The 21,473-nt window shown below is 39.9% G+C and overlaps 1 protein-coding gene across 2 annotated transcripts in view; it reads right to left on the minus strand.

The window, feature by feature from the left end:
* ROR1 (receptor tyrosine kinase like orphan receptor 1) overlaps positions 1-21,473 on the minus strand; it is a 410,747-nt gene that overhangs the window by 121,672 nt on the left and 267,602 nt on the right. For both annotated transcript variants that reach the window (XM_055234118.2, XM_055234119.2), the window contains exons 3-4: positions 12,049-12,336; positions 11,295-11,325 (exon numbers count right to left, since the gene is read on the minus strand). In XM_055234118.2, the coding sequence (XP_055090093.1) occupies positions 11,295-11,325; positions 12,049-12,336 (319 nt within the window). The remainder of the gene's footprint in view (positions 1-11,294; positions 11,326-12,048; positions 12,337-21,473) is intronic.

A 21,473-nucleotide genomic window follows, 5' to 3' on the forward strand; every position in this document is an offset into this window, starting at 1 on the left:
CACAGTCTGGTGAACAAGCTCTCAGAAAGCGTACTCCTAGAAGACAAGGGTGTATCTTCACCCTTCTCCCTTTAAATGTGCCCTGCACACAAAGATACCCCTTGCCAATATTCGTAAGTACTGTTTTAATTGGAAACTTTCCAGGCTTTATTCATACAGTGGGGATTGTTGAGTGATGGGGGTGGATTGGGACATAAGAGCTTGGCTTCTCAACCTTCTGTACATTTTACTCACTCCCCCACTGGATTAGAAATCCTTCTTATCTAATCTCTCCACACATTCCCTCCATCTGTTCCTTCTCTGCAGAGTGCTGAGTCTAGGATGGTTTGATGAAGAGATGGAGGTTAGCTGCTTTACTGGAGCAATGGCCCTCTGTGTGCTGGCCCAGCTGCCAAGTGACTTTCTGGTCTCCTCTCTACAAGATGCCTCACTCCTGAACTGCTTGAGTAGCCGTGTTGAAAGTTATCCTTGAGTTTATCTTGGGTTGGATATTACATTATCACTTCTTGAGTTGGGCTAGCACCCAGCTACACTTCTTCACTATGGCTAACACTTGGAAATGGATAAAAGAGGAAAATAGTTCATCAAAAGCTGGTCACTTTGTTCTCTGCAGAAAGGGACTTTAGCCAAAGGCCAATGAGAGAAAAGGAAATAAAGGCTTCAAGGTCTCTGGTTGGGGTTCACAGTTGGAAATATTATCCAACAGAAGAACTCTGGCTGGAAAGAAGGAATAGCCTCTTGGCTCAGATAGCATTGATGATGATAATGTTAGTAATATTATCAAGCTCCTAATATGCGTCAGGTACAGTGCTAGCTACTATATATGCATCATCTTATTATGTCATTTAATCTTCTCAACAACGCTATGAGATAGATTTTTTTTTTTACCATGTCCTTTTTATAGACGGATTCTGCAGGAGACCACAGAAGATAAAAGAAAAGAAAGAAAGAAAACTTCAATTCATTCAATGCTAATTATACACCAAGTCCCATGTTAGGATTTCTCATATGTCATAAGATAGGTGAAAGAGTGGATATATAGGAAAAAAAACTAACGCTTGTTAAGAATGGAATCTTATGGCATTTTAATTTGCCCTATTCTCATTTTCCTCTCTCAAGTTCTGTGGTAACGGTGAAAACTAGCATCCCAGCAGTCACTAGAGGAGGCAGGATGAATTTGGAGCTCCTCAGTTAACCTAGTGATCAGTTAATGACTGAACAGAGATTTCCTTAAACCTCTTGGCAAAGGGTAGGAGACTTACTGGTTTTAGGAAATTTCTGTCCAATCATTAGCTAGTTACTAGGCTAACTGATAGAGACATCTTTCTCTCTCCCTCTCTCCCTTTTTTTTTTTTTAAGATGGAGTCTCCCTCTGTCACCCAGGCTGGAGTGCAGTGGCGTGATCTCAGTTCACTGCAACCTCCGGCTCCCGGGTTCAAGATATTCTCCTGCCTCAGCCTCCTGAGTAGCTGGGATTACAGGCCCATGCCACCATGCCTGGCTAATTTTTGTATTTTTAGTAGAGATGGGGTTTCACCATGATGGTCAGGCTGGCCTCGAACTCCTGACCTCATGATCCACCTGCCTTGACTTCCCAAAGTGCTAGGATTATAGGTGTGAGCAACCACGCCTGGCTGAGACTTCTCTCTTTAAAGGGAGTACATGACAGAAAATACAGACTATACAGAATTAATTCAGGAAATTCACCAAACAAATGGCAAAAACAACACACAGCAACATCAGAGGAGAGGCAATCTGATTTCCACAGTTGTCACAATAGACTATTTCAATATCCAGTTTTCAACAAAAGTGAGTTCTTTGCCAACAAAATTGGCAAATCTTTAGTTAGACTAGCTAGTCTGACCAAGGAAAAAAAAAGAAGACACAAATTATTAAAATTAGGAATAAAAAAGGGACTATCATTACTGATGTTACAGAAATTAAAAGAATGATAAAGGAATAAAATAGATAATCTCAATGAAATGGAAAAATTTCTAGAAAGACATAAACTACCAAAACTGACTCAAGAAGAAATAGAAATTTTAAATAGACCTATAACAAGTAAGAAAGTTGAATTAGTAATTTTAAAACTTCCCATGATGAAAAATTCAAGCCCAGATTACTTTTCTGGTGATTATACCACACATTTAAATAAAAATCCTTTACAAACTCTTCTTAAAAAATGGAAGAAAAAGGAATACTTCCCAATATATTCTGAGGCCAATATTACCCTTATATCAGAACTAGACAAAGCCATCACAAAAAATGCAAAGCACAGACCAATATATTTTATAAACATGGACTCAAAAATCCTCAACAAAATACCAGCAAGCTGAATCCAGCAAAAGATAAGGCCGGGCGCGGTGGCTCACACTTGTAATCCCAGCACTTTGGGAGGCCGAGGCGGGCAGATCACGAGGTCAGGAGATCAAGACCACAGTGAAACCCTGTCTCTAATAAAAATACAAAAAAAAAAAAAAATTAGCCAGGCATGGTGGTGGGCGCCTGTAGTCCCAGCTACTCAGAGAAGCTGAGGCAGGAGAATGGCATGAACCTGGGAGGTGGAGCTTTCAGTGAGCCGAGATCGTGCCACTGCACTCCAGCTCCAGCCTGGGTGACAGAGCGAGACTCCGTCTCAAAAAAAAAAAAAAAGATAAAAAGAAATTACATACCATGGCCAAGTAGGAATTATTCTAATACAAGCTTGGTTTAACATGCAAAAATCAATTAATGTGATATATCACATTAATATAATAAAGGACCAAAAAAAAAAACCCACTATGATCATCTAAATGGACACACAAAGAGCATTTGACAAAATCCAATAGCTTTTCATAGTGAAAAACACAGAAGAAAATAGGAATAATAGGTAATTTTCTCAATCTGATAAATGGCATCTATGGAAGAACACAGCTAACATCATATTCAATGGTGAAAGACTGAAATCTTTTCACTTAAGATAAGGAAAAAAAACAGGATGTCCACTCTCACCACTTCTATTCAACATTGTACTGAGGGTCCTAGCCAGGGCAATAAGGCAAGAAAAATAAGTAAATGGCATCCAAATTGAAAAGAAAAAAGTAAAACAATCTCTTTTTGCAGATGACACAAGCTTGTAGATAGAAAATCCTAAAGAATTCACAAAAAAACTGCTAGAGCTAAGAAGCAAGTTAGCAAGGGTATAGGATATAAGATCTATATACAAAAATTAATTGTATCTCTATGTAGTAGCAATGAATAATCTGAGATGATATTAAGAAAAAATTCCATTTCCAATAGCATGAAAGAGAATTAAATACTTAAGAATAAATTTAAGAAAAGAGAGCAAGACTTGCACACCAAAATCTACAAAACATCATTTAGAGAAGTTAAATAAATGGAAAGACATCCCACGTTCATGGATTAGATGACCTAATACTGTTGAGAGAGCAGTACTCCCCAAATTAATCTACAGATTCAATGCCATCCTTATCAATATTCCAGCTGACTTTTTGGCATAAATTAATAAATGGACCCTAAAATTCATATGGAAATGCAAAGCACCCAGAATAACAACAACAAAAAAAGTCTTGAAAAAGAACAATATAGAAAGATGTGATGACTAGTTTTACATATCAACTGGCAAGGTACAGTCCTGAGTTATTCAAACACTAGTCTAGGTGTTGCTGTGAAAGTACTTTATAAATTTTATTAACATCTACAATCAACTGACTGGTTGTAGGAGGTCATCCTCAATAGTTTGGGTGGGCCTGATCCAATCAGATGAAAGGCCTTACGACGTATCTCTGAGGAAGAAGAAATTCTACCTGTGGACTATGGCATGAGCAACTGCCCAAAAGTTCCCAGCCTGTGCCTCCTGGCTCCCTGCCCTAAGGATTTTAGCAAATTCTTTGTAATACATCTCTTTATATATGTATACATACACAATTTTACTGGTTTTGTTTCTCCAGTGGAATACTAATACAGAGTACTCATATTTCCTGATTTCAAAACTTACTACAAACCTATAGTAATCAAGACTATGTAGAACTGTATAGGGATAGACACATAGACACATGATTAATTGGTTTTAACAGAGTGCCAAGACAATTCAATGGGTAAAGAATGGTCTTTTCGGCCGGGCGTGGTGGCTCACGCTTGTAATCCCAGCACTTTGGGGGGCCGAGGCGGGTGGATCACGAGGTCAGGAGATCGAGACCATGGTGAAACCCCGTCTCTACTAAAAATACAAAAAATTAGCCGGGCGTGGTGGTGGGCGCCTGTAGTCCCAGCTACTTGGAGAGGCTGAGGCAGGAGAATGGCGTGAACCCGGGAGGCGGAGCTTGCAGTGAGCCGAGATTGCGCCACTGCACTCCAGCCTGGGTGACAGAGCAAGACTCCGTCTCAAGAAAAAAAAAAAAAAAAAAAAAAAAAAAAAAAAAAAAAAAAGAATGGTCTTTTCATCAAATGATATTGGGACAACAGGATATCCACATGTAAAAGAATGAACCTGGACTCCCACCTCACACTGTATACAAAAATTAATTCAAGATGGACCAAACACCTAAATGTAAGAGCTAAAACTGTAAATAAAAACTTTTAGGAAAAAAATAGAGGAGTAAATCTTTGTACGCTTGCATTAGGTGATGGTTTTCAAAATCACAACCGACCAAAGAATGGGTAATAAATTGGATGTCATCAAAATGAAAAACTTTTGTGTTTCAAAGAACACTATCAAGAAAATGAAAAGACAATCCATAGAATGAAAGTATTTGCAAATCATATATCTAATAAGGGCATATACCCAAAATAAGTAACTCTTACACCTCAAGAATAAAAAGACAATTAATTCAATTTAAAAAATGGGTAAAAAGTTTGAACAAACATTTCCCCAAAGAAAACATATAAATGGCCCATATGCACATGAAAAGATGTTCAACATCATGAGTCATTAGGAAAATGCAAATTAAAACCACAATGAGATACCATTTCACACTCATGAGGATGGCTATAATAATTATTTTTCTTTCTTTTTTTTTTTGGAGATAAGAGTCTTGCTCTGTTGCCTAGGCTGGACTGCAATGGCGTGATCTCAGCTCATTGCAACCTCTGCCTCCTGGGTTCAAGTGATTCTCCTGCCTCAGCCTCTTGAGTAGCTGGGATTACAGATGCTCACCACCACACCTGGCTAATTTTTTGTATTTTTAGTAGAGATGGGGTTTCACCATGTTGGCCAGGCTGGTCTCGAACTCCAGATCTCAGCTGATCCACCTGCCTCGGCCTCCCAAAGTGCTGCGATTACAGGCATGAGTCACTGTGCCCGGCTGGCTCTAATAAATTTTAAATAAATAAATAAATAAATAATTTTTAAATAAGGAAAATAAGTGTTGGAGAGCATGTGGAGAAACTGGAACCCATATACTACCCTTCTGCAAATATAGAATGCTGCAGCCTCTTTGGAAAACAGTTTCGCAGTTCCTCAAAAAGTTAAACAGAGTCACCATATAACCCAGGAATTCTATTTCTAGGTATATACCCAAGAGAATTGAAAACACATACCCCACAATGCACATGAATGGTCATGGCAGCATTATTCAGAATAAGCAAAAAGTAGAAGCAACCCAAATGTCCATCAATAGAAGAATGGATAAACAAAATGTGGTATAGCCATGCATGGACTGTTATTCAGCCACAAAAAGGATGAAGCACCGATGCATGCTATAATTTATATGAACCTCAACATCCTTATGTTAAGTGAAAGAAGGCAGACACAAAAGGACAAATATTGTCGGATTCTACTTATATGAAATGTCTAGAATAGGCAAATTCATAGGGATAGGAAGTAAATTAGACGCTACTATAGCTGGGAGAAGTTTCTTTTTGCGATGATGAAAATGTTCTAAAATAAGATAGTAGTGAGAGTTGCAAAGTTTTGTGAATATAGTAAAAAGACTGAGTTGCACACTTTAAAACAGTGAATTTTATGGCTACCTGTATCTTAATAAAACTGTTATTAAAAAAAGAGAGAAAGGTCCTGGCCCTGGGCCTACATACAAAAAATACACGGAGAATATATGTAATGAGAGTAAAGAGTACGCACGGAACCCTTCGCCTCTTGGGATCTGGCAATGAGTGCTCACACAATGTAACCAAAACCTTAGACATCCATTGCTGTGACCCGCACTGTTCTGGCCCAGGGAACATTTCTCTACATGTCTTGCCCTCTGTCCTTAGAATAGAAGGTGACCACAACTGCCTACTGTCAAAGTCTTGTGTATTGTGACACTGCCAGTGGAGGAGATGGACACTTCTTAGAGCCCAGGAGAAACTACAGTGGCAGAGCCACTTCAGCAGGAGAAAAGATAAATTAACCAATGTGTCAAATTCTTCTCTCAGTTTGAATGCAAAATATTCTTGCACAACAAACTATCATTCCCAATATTACCAACATCTATTTTCATTATATTCCAACCAGCGCTTCTGAAAGCTCTCACAGATTAGAATAATATTTGCAAGAGTTTTGCATGGCTGAGAAAAACTTTGCAATATCAAGTGTTATGGGTTGAACCATGTCCTCCCATATATGTATCTTGAAGTCCTAATTTCCAAGTACCTCGGAATGTGACCTTATTTGGAAATAGGTCTTTACAGAGGTAATCAAGTTAAAATGAGGTCATCACGGCGGATCCCAATACAGTATGACTGGTGTCCTTATAAAAAGGGGAAATTGGCCGGGCGCGGTGGCTCACGCTTGTAATCCCAGCACTTTAGGAAGCCGAGGCGGGCGGATCACGAGGTCAGGAGATTGAGACCACGGTGAAACCCCGTCTCTACTAAAAATACAAAAAAAATTAGCCGGGCGTGGTGGCGGGCGCCTGTAGTCCCAGCTACTCGGAGAGGCTGAGGCAGGAGAATGGCGTGAACTCAGGAGGCGGAGCTTGCAGTGAGCCGAGATTGCGCCACTGCACTCCAGCCTGGGTGACAGAGCGAGACTCCGTCTCAAAAAAAATAATAATAATAATAAAAAATAAAAAATAAATAAAAAGGGGAAATTAAGGGCTACACATATAGGAAGACTATCATGTGAACACCAAGGCAGAGGTTGGGGAGATGCATCTATAAGCCAATGAATACGGAAAAATTCTGACACACTTCTAGAAAAGAGAAATCTTTCCTCAGAGCCACAAGAAGGAACCCACCCCATGAACACATTGATCTCATACTTCCAGCCTCCAGAACTATGAGACACTAAATTTCTATTGTTTTTGCCGTGCAGTTTGCGATACTTTACAGCAGCCCAAGAAAATTAACATATTAAACAAGTCATATTATTCTTAAATTTGTACAAACCTAGGATAATGTATGAAGTATATTGATTTATATGATTAAATTATAATATTTTGTAATACATTCTACAATAATGATTATTTGTCATATGTGATCCCATTTCTGTGTTTGAACATGGCATGTATAATTCTTAGTTCATTTCCAAATTTAAGTATCACTTTAGGAATTTTATTGATAACTATAGCTGCCACTGGCTCCGGGGAGTGAAGTTTCTCCAAATTAAAATTAGTTTTACAATGTAAGAATTACAGCCGGGCATGTTGGCTGGCACCTGTAGTCCCAGCTACTCAGGAGGCTGAGGTGGGAGGACTGCTTGAATGCAGAGGCAGGGGTTGCAGTGAGCCAAGGTCATGCCACTGAACTCCAGCCTGGATGACAGAGCCAGACCCTGCCAAAAAAAAAAAAAGCAAGAATGACAAGGACTTAAGAAATTTGTTCAGGCCGGGTGCAGTACTTCATGCCTGCAATCCCAGCACTTCGGGAGGCCAAGGTAGGTGGGTTGCTTGAGGCCAGGCGTTCGAGATCAGCCCGGCCAACATGGAGAAACCTCATCTCTGTAAAACATACAAAAATTTGCCAGGCATGGTAGTGCGTGCCTGTGGTCCCAGCTACTCAGAAGGCTGAGGTGAGAGGATGGCTTGAGCCCAGTAGGCAGAGGTTGCCGTGACCCAAGATCACACGCCACTGCACTCCAGCCTGGGTGATAGAGCCAGACCTTGTCTCAAAAAAAAAAAAAAAAAAAAAGAAAGAAAAGAAAAGAAAAATAGAAAGAGAAAAAGAAATTTGTCTAATTTAGCAATGTTATCAATAGAATATACACTGTAAAAATCTTGCATAAAACAACTTAGTCATTTTCCTGAAAGGAAGGCAAACAAATTTTTATGGAACTAATATATAACAATCTATGAATTATATATAATATCTTTGGCCCATGAACAAAACATCTAGACATGCATAACAATGATTAAAATAGCCATTTTTGATAGTTCCTGGCTCTTAATCATCTAAAACACCCCATAACTTTCTATGTATTTTAAAATTTTATCGTTAAAAAGGTATATTTGACACTGTGGGAGGATAGAACATATCTTATTCAACAATGTTGCTAGCTTGATTTATAACTTTTAAATATTTGACATATGGTATGTGAACCTCCACTTGTACTCATGCCCCAGGTCCTATAAGTGTTAGGGGTAGCCAGGACCCAGCAATGACAGAAAAAATGAAACCTAAATCTATGAACAGAAACCAAATGAAAATATCAAGCTTGTTCCTACTATAAACTAAAATATCATTCTGAAAGCTTCATGTGGAAATCTGATGCAGTCCCTCAGAGGAAGTGACAAGTGCCTTTCTGGGCCATAGTCCCAAGGGTCCCTACAAGCCCTTCCCAGGCAGGAGTTGTGTAGCCCTGTTGCCTCAGTGGACCTCAGCTCTCACCAGGTTTCATATGTCTAATGTATTTCACAGTCCTTATGTTCTGAATGTTAGAGTTGGGTCATAGATGCTCCTTTTATTTCTTTTGCAGTAACTCTGTGCCACTTTCAAATAAACAGAGCAATTTATAACTGTATTTCACTCCTCTTTTGGAAATAGTAGTGTACAATTTGACAAACAACCTTCAGAGGGACCTCAATGTTGTGATATTCCCCATGGCTATCATTTTGTTATTTTCTGCCTGTCCCCTTGGAGAGAGGGTTGGCTGCCTATTGAGGGCTACTCCGAGGCTAGGGATGGGAACCAGCATTCTTTTTGGGAGTTAGTCAGTCTCAGAAAGTGAAGAACTCCTAGAGACAGGGGAAGTGGTGGCAATTAAGAGAAGAGATAAAGAGCAGGATGCATCACTGGGAAAGAAAAAAAAATGGTACCAAAATGCCAACTAGGAATGCCAAAAACAGAATGCAGATGTAACTGCAAAAGGACCCATGGGATTTCCAATTTGAATTGTATTTTATTGTAACTCCCTGCAAGCAAACATGGTAACTATACATTTCATGCTATTACCGACTAATGTAATAGATAATCTGACAGCTAATATAAAACACAGATGTGTGGTATCAAAGGATACTTTTCACTGTGGTTGAGCATCTTTAAGGAACTTCAATACCCTCTCCATAGATACCGGTTCACAACAGTGGTATAAAATCTTTGTATAAAATTAAAAACCACGAGAGATCTAGACTGGGTTCATCAGAAAGACAGCAGTGAAGAATGAAAACTTCAAGAAGAACATAAAAGGATATAATCATAATTTTGATAATAAAAAGAACTCTAATGCAAATACAACAGGCTGAAAGTCAACAACACGGTACTTAACAGTAAAGGCAGATTAGTGAACCACATTAATCAGCCCGGGATATAGATTATCAGCCACATTTGAAACATAGATTAACAGGAACAAACAAGGTACCAGGGTGGGAGACATTTTTACAAGTAACAAAAGTTTTAATCTTTGTTTAACTGAGACTTCAAAAGGATTCCACATATAACCAATGGTGAGACCATTAAAAAAAAAACAAAAAAACAGATCAGCATCAAGAAATGCAAGGCAGAGTGACCAAATTTCTGACCTGTTTTAAGATCAATCAGCATTTTCTACCTGGGCAAGTAGGATGCAATTAGCACTTGAGTGATTTTAAAGACTCTTTTACAGTTGCCTTTAACTGGCTGATGAAATAGCAGAAATGTGTGGCTGAAGGCCAATGTTTATTTTTACCCATTACCTATTTCATTAATGGGATTGTGGGCCACTGGGCCTCCAGGCACACACAAATGTATTAAAATACCCCACACTGTAATTAAGTGGCACAGAGGGATTGGAGCAAATTAAGTGGCTGTTATATTTGCCATAGGTATAGTCTAGGTCAGACATTTTGATGCTTTTGTGGCAAAGCCACAAAAATTTTATTTCAAAAGTCTACAGAGTATTGAGGATTTTTTTTGTAGAGTAAGAGTTTTAACAAGTGGGTCCTTCCCTCAAAATAAAAATATAGATAAAGAAAAATGCCCCAAGTAGATACTCTTAAAGTGAAAGATGAGAATCCTTTAGCCAGAACAAAGGACAAATGCATCAACAATAGCATCAGTGAAAGAAATTGGACCTTTAGGCTCCATTAAGAAGGGACTGAAAATGAATCAAACTTCCACGCAACTCTCAGTCTAAGCTCGGGACTTTCTTTCCCAGTGTGAGTTAGAACTTCTGCTTTTTATTTTATTTCATTTATTTATTTTTTTGAGACGGAGTCTCGCCCTGTCGCCCAGGCTGGAGTGCAGTGGCGCAATCTCAGCTTACTGCAAGCTCCGCCTCCCGGGTTCACGCCATTCTCCTGCCTCAGCCTCCCGAGTAGCTGGGACTGCAGGAGCCTGCCACCACGCACGGCTAATTTTTTGTAATTTTAGTAGAGACGGGGTTTCACCGTGTTAGCCAGGATGGTCTTGATCTCCTGACCTTGTAAGTGACCCGCCTCGGCCTCCCAAAGTGGTGGGATTATAGGCATGAGCCACAGCACCCAGCCAGAACTTCTGCTTTTGAGTTCTTTAAAGGGAATAAAAAATAAAGTGATTACCTAATTGTTGCACTGATCAATAATGAATGCATCAAAAATGCTTGCAGAAACATAGACCCTGAGAGTAAAGGTTCCTGTGCCAGCACTATATCATTTTTTGTTTGATTTTACCAAATCAATCCATTGTTGCCACTAAATGTTAGATTCCTTCTAAAACAGTAAATGAAAGATATTTGCTTTGATCATTCAGAATCAACATTACTACACTTGAGAATTCTGCTAATGGTGGTCTCCTGTGAATCTTTAGAGCAGAGAACAAGCAAAATGGAATGAGGGCAGGGCAAAATGGAATGACATCTGGAAGCCAGTATTTTGGCTCAAGAAGAGGACAACATTGCCTTTGCCCTAGAAAACCACGGAGAAACACTTAGAAATGACAAGAAAGGACATAAAAGTACTTACGAGTATCCTGGACTTGCAGTGGGAGGGGGGCCTGAAGAAATGAAAGAAAAACAAAAGAAACAGTCAGTCTAGGTTATTGGAGGGTGAGTATGGATACAGTCAAATCATTACAAATTAAAGTTCTCAACCACCCAGAGGTAGTATTTATTTTTCTGGAATTTATTGTTTTGCTTTATTCCCCCAACCATCTCCATGAAAAAAAAAAAAAAAAAAAAAAACATACCGGCGAGAACATGTCTATGTCTCACAATTCAGGGCCTGAAAACGCTAAGACAAGTGCTAAAAAATGAGTTAATCGAGTAAGCATCCTCAAACTATGCAGGGAGTTTCCAATGGGCTGAGTGGTTGCATGAAGGTGTTGATTGCAACAGTGAGTGGGATGGGGCTTCCTTCTAGTCCTTGATGGCAGGAAAAGGGCTATGCACGCTGCAAACATTTCCAACTTCTTGGACAAGGAGCATCCTTGTTGAAAAGAGCTGAGTGGCACGATGGTTTCAATTAGGGGCTGTGAGGTCGGAAAGATCAGGACCTCATTCCTGCTCTGCTGTTTACTAGCTGGGTAACACGGTAACTAACTGCTGGGCCTTGGTTTACTTATTTGTAAAATGGGTACAACTGTACCAGGTTTAGGGTTGTGGGCACAGAGTACATTCTCACTAAGTGTGCATTCCTTCCTTCCTGTCCCTGTGGACCCTAGCCATCCTACCACATTGGGCTGAGGGCCAAAGTCCATCCCCAGAAGGGGTCTGCTTACCAAACTTGACAAACAAGACTCCAGTGGAAGAAACCACCTCCTTGCCGTTTGTTGCCACGCACTGGAAGTAGCCTGTGTCTGTGGTGTCAAGGTTTCTAATCCGCAGCCGAGAGCCGTAGATGGTGGACCGAAAGGAGAGCCTCCGGGGCTCCTGGACCACTGGAGCATCATTTTTGAACCAGCGGATGGTGGGAGGTGGATTCCCAGAGACTTTGCAGTGCAGTTCTGCTGTCTGGCCCAGGGACGTGGTGATGTTATTCATTGGTTCATCAAGGGTCAGGTAAGAATCTGTGAGCACAGAGAGGAGGCAGGTGAGAGGGGCAGACAGCTTCAGAGGGCTTCCAAACAGCCAAATCCCCTCCAGTGTACCCTTGGGATCACAGAGAGGCTGAGTAGGAGAGGCAGGTGAGACAGACAAGGAAAGAAACAATCACATTGACTAAGACCAGAGGACTGCTCAATAACCACGCACAGAGCCTGCTGCTTGGAAGAAAATTTGTCACTAATCAGAGTATAAAACCCAAAGTCTCCAAATGACTACATGGATGAGCTTTTGTGCTTCAGATAAAAAAAAATCACATACATTCCTTGTTCCAAATTCCAACATAGCAAAAGAGAGAAAATAAAGTTCACCTCAAATCTCCCCACCCCAAAATAACACCATTTTTAACATCCTGGCAAACATCCTTCCAGTTTGCTCACTTTTGATAAGAAAGAAAGCATCAAAAATTGGAAAAGTAGGAGCAACACATTCATATCCACATAGCACAAGATCAGAAAGGATGCCTGAAACTTTCATGTTACTGACAATATAAGGTTATGAAGGCCAGGTCAGAGGCAGACAGAGTAATAAAGCAATGGACATTTCCATAATATTACTCATATCAACCATAACATGTTATAATATGTAATTCTTTCAATCACATGTAGATAGATTAATTCACATACAATACTGTGCAATATACAGATCTTAGTTATACAGTTCCATGAGTATAGGCAAATGCATATACTCATGTAACAAATGTCCCTATCTTGATAGAACATCAACACCCCAGAAAGTACCCCCACAATCCTTTGTAGTTGGTCCCTGCTCCCAACCACTCCCTCCCACCCCGCCTTGAAGAAACTGAGGTTCTAATTTCTATTACCATAGGTTAATTTTGCCTGTTTCAGAACTTCATATAAATGGAATCATGCTGCATGTACATTTTGCATTTGGCTCCTCAAGATTTATTGCACTATAAATTTTAATAACAAAATAAGTTTTATTTAAGCTTATTCTTCAATGAAGTATTTAAACATCAATATTAATATTAGTTGTAGAATCCAGTTGCAGATAAAATTATTTATTTTTAATTAAGTTTGATTTCTTTTAAAAACATGCTCTGTTATTCATGTGTAGGGAGCTTTCTTTGGTTTCATTTTTCCTAAGCACCCCTTCTTGGATAGATCCCCTGCCATACCTTCTCATTGTCCTATGTCCTTCCCTGCGTCCAAGTCTGGGGTGACCTGTTCAGCAGCTGTCTTCACTGCAGAGCTATGAGCCGCATAAGGGCAGGGATGGGAATGTTCTAGTCATCGCTGCATCCTCAGTGTATACTACTGTCTAGCAATGTTATCCACCAGAACTTTCTGCAATGATGGAAATGTTCTATAATCTGCACTGTCTGATTGATAGCCACTAGTCACACAGGGCTTACTGAATGCATGAAATATGGCTGGAGCAACTGAAAACTGATTTTTTAAATTTAAATAGCCACATGTGGCTAGTGGCTACTGTACTGGACGGCACAGGTAGAACGCAGCAAATTTGTTGAACTTAATGGAAGTTTATTGAAAAGTAACATTTTTCTGAGCTATTTAACTGGGTAATTTAATTGCCCAAATGTCTGTAAAATGAGTTCATAAATGCTAAAAATAATTGATTCATTATTTGCTTTAATTTCCGCCCCCCCCCCAAATTCAGAAGGAACATTGTTGATGTCTGGGCAGCCTCACAGGAGTGTGTCTCACATATGAATGGCATTTGTCAAGTGTGCAGTAGGAAAGAGATTAAGCATGACTACTGCATTACCATAATGACACTTTCCATCTCAATTAAGCCAATGAATAATTATCCTTCACAACAGATTCATGAGCCCATAAATGATCTTGCTAATGCTTTGCTTCCTAACATTTATATTTTGATCTCTATCTTTGGGCATGTTTCTCTAATCTATATACATCTATACTCAATCCACGAATGTGTTTGCTCATGGATATAAGCACATATGTTCCTAAGATGTCTGAGGTATGCCCAGAAAGGAGGGAGACTAATTAGCAGATGGCTCTATGGAGCCGTTATCATGCCTTTATAGCCCCATATCATTCATTGAGAATAGGTAACTATGTACCCTCTGTGGAGAGAAACTTAGAGATAGTAATCAATAACAATGCCACTATAAGCACAGTGATTAATACTCCATTGGACAGGTTCTGGAATTTGATTGACCGGGTTTGAATTCAGGTCAGCCCCTTGCCTATCTATGTGATTTTGGGCAAGTTACTTAACCTCTTTGTACCTCAGTTCAACCAACTGAAAAACCGAAATAATAAACAGAGCTCCATCTGAGGGAACAGTTAGAAGAGGATTAAAATGAAAGTGGGTGACATCTGGGAAGCACTTCAACCAGTGTTTGGCAAAAAGTAAGCACTCAAAAATGTTAACTAATGTTGTTACTATTGTTTTTATAACAATAACTTCTGTATACCGCTTTTCACATGACAAAATGTTTTCACAGCCTCTGTCTCCTGTTATCCTCGAACAATCTAGAGAAGTAAGAAAGGCACATTACTATGATTTCCAGTGCAGGTGAGGAAGTCATGTCTCAGAGATTAGCAGACTTGCCCCATGGTTACACAGGAAACTGCCCAAAGCTTCCATCACTAATGGCCTTTAATCCTCAGGCTCCACCAAGCACCTAAAGAAAGTCCTTTAGAGGCAGCTGGCCAGTTCTGGACCAACAATGGACTATTTTGAAATCCTACTATATGCTAGGGCGTTACTTTAGTATTCACCTGTATGCTAACCTTGCAAGGGAGAAGTCATTATCACTGTTTTACAATGAGGAAACCTAGGATCAGAGAGGTTTAGTGACTTGCCAGAGGCCTTGTGGCAGAACTGAGGTCCAATTTACATCTCTCTGGCTGCGAAGCCCAACTCTTTTCACTCCACCAGACTGCTTTGGTACCATGAGACCCATCGAGGGCTGGGATTTGGTACCATGAGATCCATGGAGAGTTGGAATATCTCCCTAAACCAAGGTGGGCCATGGACACGCATATACCCACAGGGTTGTGCTCTTCCCCTAACTTCAGCCAAGACTGTCTGGTTAATGGGCTGAAGCTTTAGCCATGAGTGATAGCTGATGTTCTTTCTGGTTTCCCTCCAGAGGCCAGGCACCTCACCTGATCTGCTCTATAAAATATCTATCTAAAAACAAACATGAGGGTTGCAGGGCACCTTGAAATCAGTGTAGTAGATGACCCAAGCAGTGTTTCCAGAGAGAACAAAAGAAATGTAAATAGATCTTTGTGTTTACTGAACAAAGGAGCCTTGCCACAAACAGGGAATTTGGTTTTAACTTTTCACTGACAAAGAAGAAGGTTCAAATTTGTTGGCCATCTGTAGCTGCTTACTTAGTAAGCAGAACTAACAGACCTTCAGAGAACACTTGGGCATCCCAGCAAAGGTGTCCAGTCCAGAGGGAATTCATACTGGACTCAAGTAGCAGTTCTGCCACTCACTAGCGATGTGTGTTAGACCATCACTTCACCTCCCTGGGCTTTGGATTCATAATCTGGGCCTTTGGGGTTGGGTCTGCTTCTTCTGAGACAGTTTGTGTTTCTATATGGGCAGCTGCAGAACAACTGGATGACAGGCAGCAGGTGTCCAGTGAGATTGAATGCCAGACAAAGCAATCTGGCTTCTACGTGTAAACCTGGCTGTTTGTGCCTTTTTCAGTGGTTTAATTCAGTAGCTCTGATGATATGTGCTTGAGCTATGGAAGATTTCTCATCCTTTTTTCCCTTCTTCCCTAGACTGCAAATGTCGAGATGGCAGATGGTAAGTGGGAGGTAGGGTATAGTCTGGCTTAAGGGAAAAGTTCCAGTCCCACTGAATCCACCTCTAGCTCTGTGTCCCTGAACAAATGATGTCTTCCGGTGCTAATACTAGTAAGAATAATGATGATGACGCTGACAACAACAACGATATCATACTGATGGTGGTAATACCTAACACCTAAATGGTATTTATCATAATGACAGTTATTGTTATGAACATTTTACACATGGAAAACAGGGTAAGGCACAGAGAGGGTAAGAAAGTTGTCCAAGATCACACAGGCAGTAAGTAGAAGTGAGATTTAAAACAAATTATTTTGGCTCCAGAGTCCGTGCTATAGGATAGAAGTTCTCAAATTTTTTGGTCCCAGGACTCCTAGATAATCTTTAAAATATTGATGCTGCTGAGGGGAGAAAGTTTTAAAATATTTGTTTATTAACTTATTTAAAAATAAAACAATCCCATTGCTTAACATAAATATTTTAATAAAATATTTAGTAAAAATAATATTTTCCATATGCATATACCAAAAATAGTGAGAAAAGTGGCATTTTTTTATTATTGAATATCTATTATTTGCCTTAAAACCAGACAGCTGAGGCCTCCTGTTTCAGCATTCAATTTGTTGAGGTATGTTGTTTTAGTTGAAGAAAATCTGGCTTCGCACAGTTGGAAAGGGAAGGGTTTTTAATAGTCTTTCAGATAATTTAGGATATTCTTCTTTGATACTACACCAAAATTCGATAAGTGGTAGTTTCTTAAAGGTTGGTTGCAATGTGAAATCTGAAATCATATCAATAAACTTTTCATAATCTATTAAATTATAATGGATTGATTTATCTTGCACTTTGAATGGTTATTCTACCTACATACGATTTTGTAACATCATGCATTGCCCATTTAGAAAACACTGGTTTACTGAGTTATGTTCGTTTTCAAAATGTGGACACCCTTACTTACCTAATATAGAAAATTCAAATGCATTAATAGCACCACCAGTGCCATCAGTTATGATTGGGAAGAAGTTGTCAAGCTCGTGATGGTGGCTAAAAGTTTCGCAAAATTCTGACTTTTTCTGGAAAGTTCAAATTTTATTATTGGCAACTCATACTACTGTTTCCTTCAAGCGGCAGGTTCATTTCGCTCATTTTAAAGAATATTCAAGAATAACTAACCATAATTTTTCTGTCGGTCATTCTTTAAATTAAAAGTGGCTAGTTCAGCTCAGAACTCAAATGCTTTTCTTTGAGATAGTCATAGTATTTGGCAGGAGTACTTTACGTATACTGCCCATCTGCCATATGAAATATTAAAAATATATGTAATCAAGGGTCAAGATTTAATAGAATTAATAATTTTTACTGCTTCATGGAAGACATTCTTAAGTGCAATTGGCTTTTTTTTTTTTTTCAACTACAAGTATATGGCAGTGGAATGTACAGTGACCACTAGTTTGGTACAGTTGGTGCTATTGTCTGAATTTGTTTGAGCAGTTTCACCCACCATTGCTTTTGCACAATCAGGATGGGTAAACCGCAGTTCAGAGGACTTAACAGCCTATCCTGGAGTTCACAGCTAATAAAAGGCAAAGCCAGGATTTGGACACCAAGCCCAGCACTGTTTTCATCACACTCCATGGCTGCCCTTTCCCAGCCCTCAGCGTCCTAGACTGGTGTAAGGCTTTCAGAGCAAAATGAGTTAGCTCAGGCCCTGAGTAGTATGAGTCAGAGAGCAAAGTGGCTTGGATGGCATGTTTTCTATTTCCGAACAAGCAGTTTGGGGCTTTGGGGCAATCCCAAGCGATTGTGTCAGATCTGGGCAAAAGTTTAGGACCCTGAATTAAAAAGGATTTATTTTTACAATGTAGGAAAATGAAATGCCAGTATCCTTTTAGTGCCACCATTTTCTCCCATTAACAATAGAAAGTGATGATCATAGCTAACATTTTTCTGAGCATTTACAAAATGCCAGACACTATTCTGAGCATCCTACACACTTTAATTTAAACTTGACAACAATCCTATGAGGTAGACTCTAAAATTAACCTCATTTTAGAGATAAGGAAACTGAGACACAGAGAAGTTAAGGAATTTCCCAAAGTCACGCAGCCAGAAAGCGGCAGAGCCAGGACCCAAACCCACGCCTTTGAACAGCACAGACCATATTATGATCTGATGCAATCAGATTCCCAATCAATCCAACCTGTAGTCTTTCATTGTCCTTTGCACCACTCATAACCTGGACTAAAAAATATTCTTGCCTTTTTATGAGTCCATCAAGCACGTGACAATACCCACTGGTACTGAAAACAACTAAATCACCACTAGTTGCTTATGACGTAACTGGAAGTCATCATTGAGAATGAGCTTTTTAAATACAGCGCAAGCATGGTCTGTACTGAGGCTTAATGAACCAGAAAAAGCAAATTGCAAGAAAAAAGTTAGTTTATGAGCTCTCTGGGAATTGAGACCCTATTTCCTCCTTTTTACATTTTTGTATTCCCCTCAGCACTTCATGTGTTATTGTGAACTTGGTAGGCATTTAATAAACGCTGGTTGATGAAGTAAATGGAAGGCTCAAGTGAATTTTAGGCAAATTAGCTTTGGAGACACCCCATTTGTTATTTACCCACTTGACAAGATGTCACATCCACAAATCCACAAATCCTTCCCAACATTTATTACTTAATTTTCAAAGTGCCCCCATCTCTCCTCAGGGAGGAAGGTGGGGCCAAGTGTTATATTCCCATTTTGACAGGTGAGAGAAACTGAGATATAAAGAGTTGAGCAGTACATTGCCATGGCAACCCAGCCAGTCAGCCGAAGAGCCAGTCACAATTAGGTTTAGGGAATGGGTCTCGGTATCAAAAGAGGCACATGCCAAAATCCTAGCCTCCCACATGACTGATGCTTTTCAGAAGAGGGAGGAGGTTCCCAACATGAAATAAAATGCTTAGCTAAACATAAAGGAAGGCTGCCAAACACAGTTAGGTCATCGCGTTTGACTTGGAGAGAACATTCTGTTCACGCTATCAACCTGCATTCACTTTCAGCACACTTCAACATAAATACTTCTGACTCACTATCTCGGGAAATATTTTTTATCTTAATAAACTCAATGCAAAGCATAATTTAAATCAGCTTGCACATTCTTGAGTCAAAGCCACAAGCTGAGTTTAATAAAATCAGCCGAAAATAGCAGGGGACTTCTGAATAACCACAGTTCGTTATCTGACACAGGGCTGCTGGGAAGTCCTGAACACACAGAGCTGCAGGTAAAAGCAGGAGGTGGGTAACCTGAAGGTATGAAGGGACCCAAACCATCGGATGACCCCACCTGCTGGATCTTAGTTCTCACCGGACATCTCACTGGAGGCGCTGCTTATAATAATAGACTGCGTCACACCAACCAAGAGCATGGGCTCTGGAGCTAGACTGCTTGGCTTCATATCTGAGCACCACCTTTTACTTGCTGTGATTTAACCTCTCTAAGCCTCAGTTTCCTCAAATGTGAAATGGGTTAATAATGATACCTACCCATTAGGGATGTTGTGGGGGGTTAAAGGATTTAATCCATCTCTGGAGTATCAAAAGCATTCCAGAAAAAAATATACCTGGGTCCCACCCCTAGATATTCTAATATAATTGTTCAAGGATGGAATCCAGACATGAGCATTTTTAAAAGCCCTTCTCCAAATGATTCTCCTGTGCAGTGAATAAGAGAACACCTGACTACAGTAACTATCACTACCATTTCCTGACCCCTGATTCTTGCCTGGCTTCCTGTTAAACCCTGTAATTAATTTATTCCTCAAAAATCCTCAAGAGTATTCTCCACTACAATCCCTTGTTTACAAGAAGAAACCAATGCTGAGACATTAAGTGTGTTGCCTAAGGTCACATTACTGATAAAGAGTGAAACCGCATCTCCAACCCAACCCTTCGTCTTGCACTCTCCAGTATCCAAACCTCTGCCCCAGGTTAAGTATCGAGGTGGCACAATGATGATAAACATTTTCTGGGTGAATGAACCTGCTGGAAACCAGGGGATATGGTTAAAAGTGAAAAGAAAAGAAGTGCTGTGCTGGGCTGGGTGCTGGCCAAACACATTTTCTTGAAAATGCAAGGACTAATGCATGAAGCTGAGCTTGGGTTATTGACTACAGAGTAGTAAGAGTGGGTTTAAAGAGTATCCATTGGACCAAAGACAACAAATGGCCAATAATGTGCCTCCTTCTTGGGGAGAGAACACACATACATTAAGAATGGTTCTGCAAATATGCACTTAGAGCAAAACCCCCTATAAATCAGGGTTAATGGGGAAAGACAGCCACCTTTATAGTTCTTTCCTTAGGAAGCCCAGTTAGCACGTGGAGCAACTCAGAGGAGTTTAAGAAAACTTGGACTTTGCTACTTAGAGGCTTATTTTAATGAATAGGTCTTTACAAATAGACCAATTGTATGCAAATGCACTCTTAAAAGCTCAGGGAAACTACTTTTTCTTTTTAAGAAAAGATCTCTACCAAATGAGAGTGGTTGGTCTCCAGCATTTAGATTGTTTTATGTCTCAGGTATAATTAATAAAGGTGGGGGACGAAGGGAACAACATATATTGGGCACTGATTCTATCAGGCATTTTACATGTATTATTGCATTTTGTCATCACTAGAACCCTGTATATATATAGGATTTTCCAGCCCCATTTTAGGGAAGATACCAAGGTTTATAGAGGTCTTAGCATAGCTAGACTTCACACAAGTTGGACTGGAACTCAGTTCCATTGACACTCTTCTCCTGTCCCTACTCCCAATCTGCATTTTATAACATACTGTCATTAAGAACTTTTCTCACTATTAATTGACTTGAGACCATCCAGATAAAACCTCCTTACCACACCAAAGGTGCTATGATTTTTACCAGTCTTTATTTTTACCCCAGGAGCAGGTTATTTAATGGGATCCTTAGTAACCACCAATTAGGTTACTCTAAGAGAACTTTTGCTGATTATAAGCTTTTGTGGATATATGGTCTGAATGTTTGTGGCTCCCAAAAATGTATATATTGAATGCTCAGGGTGAAGAGGTGGGGCCTTGGGAAGTGATTAGGTCATGAGGGTGATACCTTCATGAATGGGATTAATCCCCTTATAAAATAGACCCCAGGGACATCCCCTGCCTCTCCTACCATGTGACGACACAATGAGAAGACAGCTGTCTGTGAACCAGGAAATGAGCCCTCACCAGGGAGAATCTGACCATGCTGGTGTCCTGATCTTGAACTTCCAGCCTCCAGAACTATAAGAAATAAGTTTCTGTTGTTTT

Source organism: Symphalangus syndactylus, chromosome 19 (assembly GCF_028878055.3).
Source record: "Symphalangus syndactylus isolate Jambi chromosome 19, NHGRI_mSymSyn1-v2.1_pri, whole genome shotgun sequence".
In the NCBI taxonomy this organism is placed as follows: Eukaryota; Metazoa; Chordata; class Mammalia; order Primates; family Hylobatidae; genus Symphalangus; species Symphalangus syndactylus.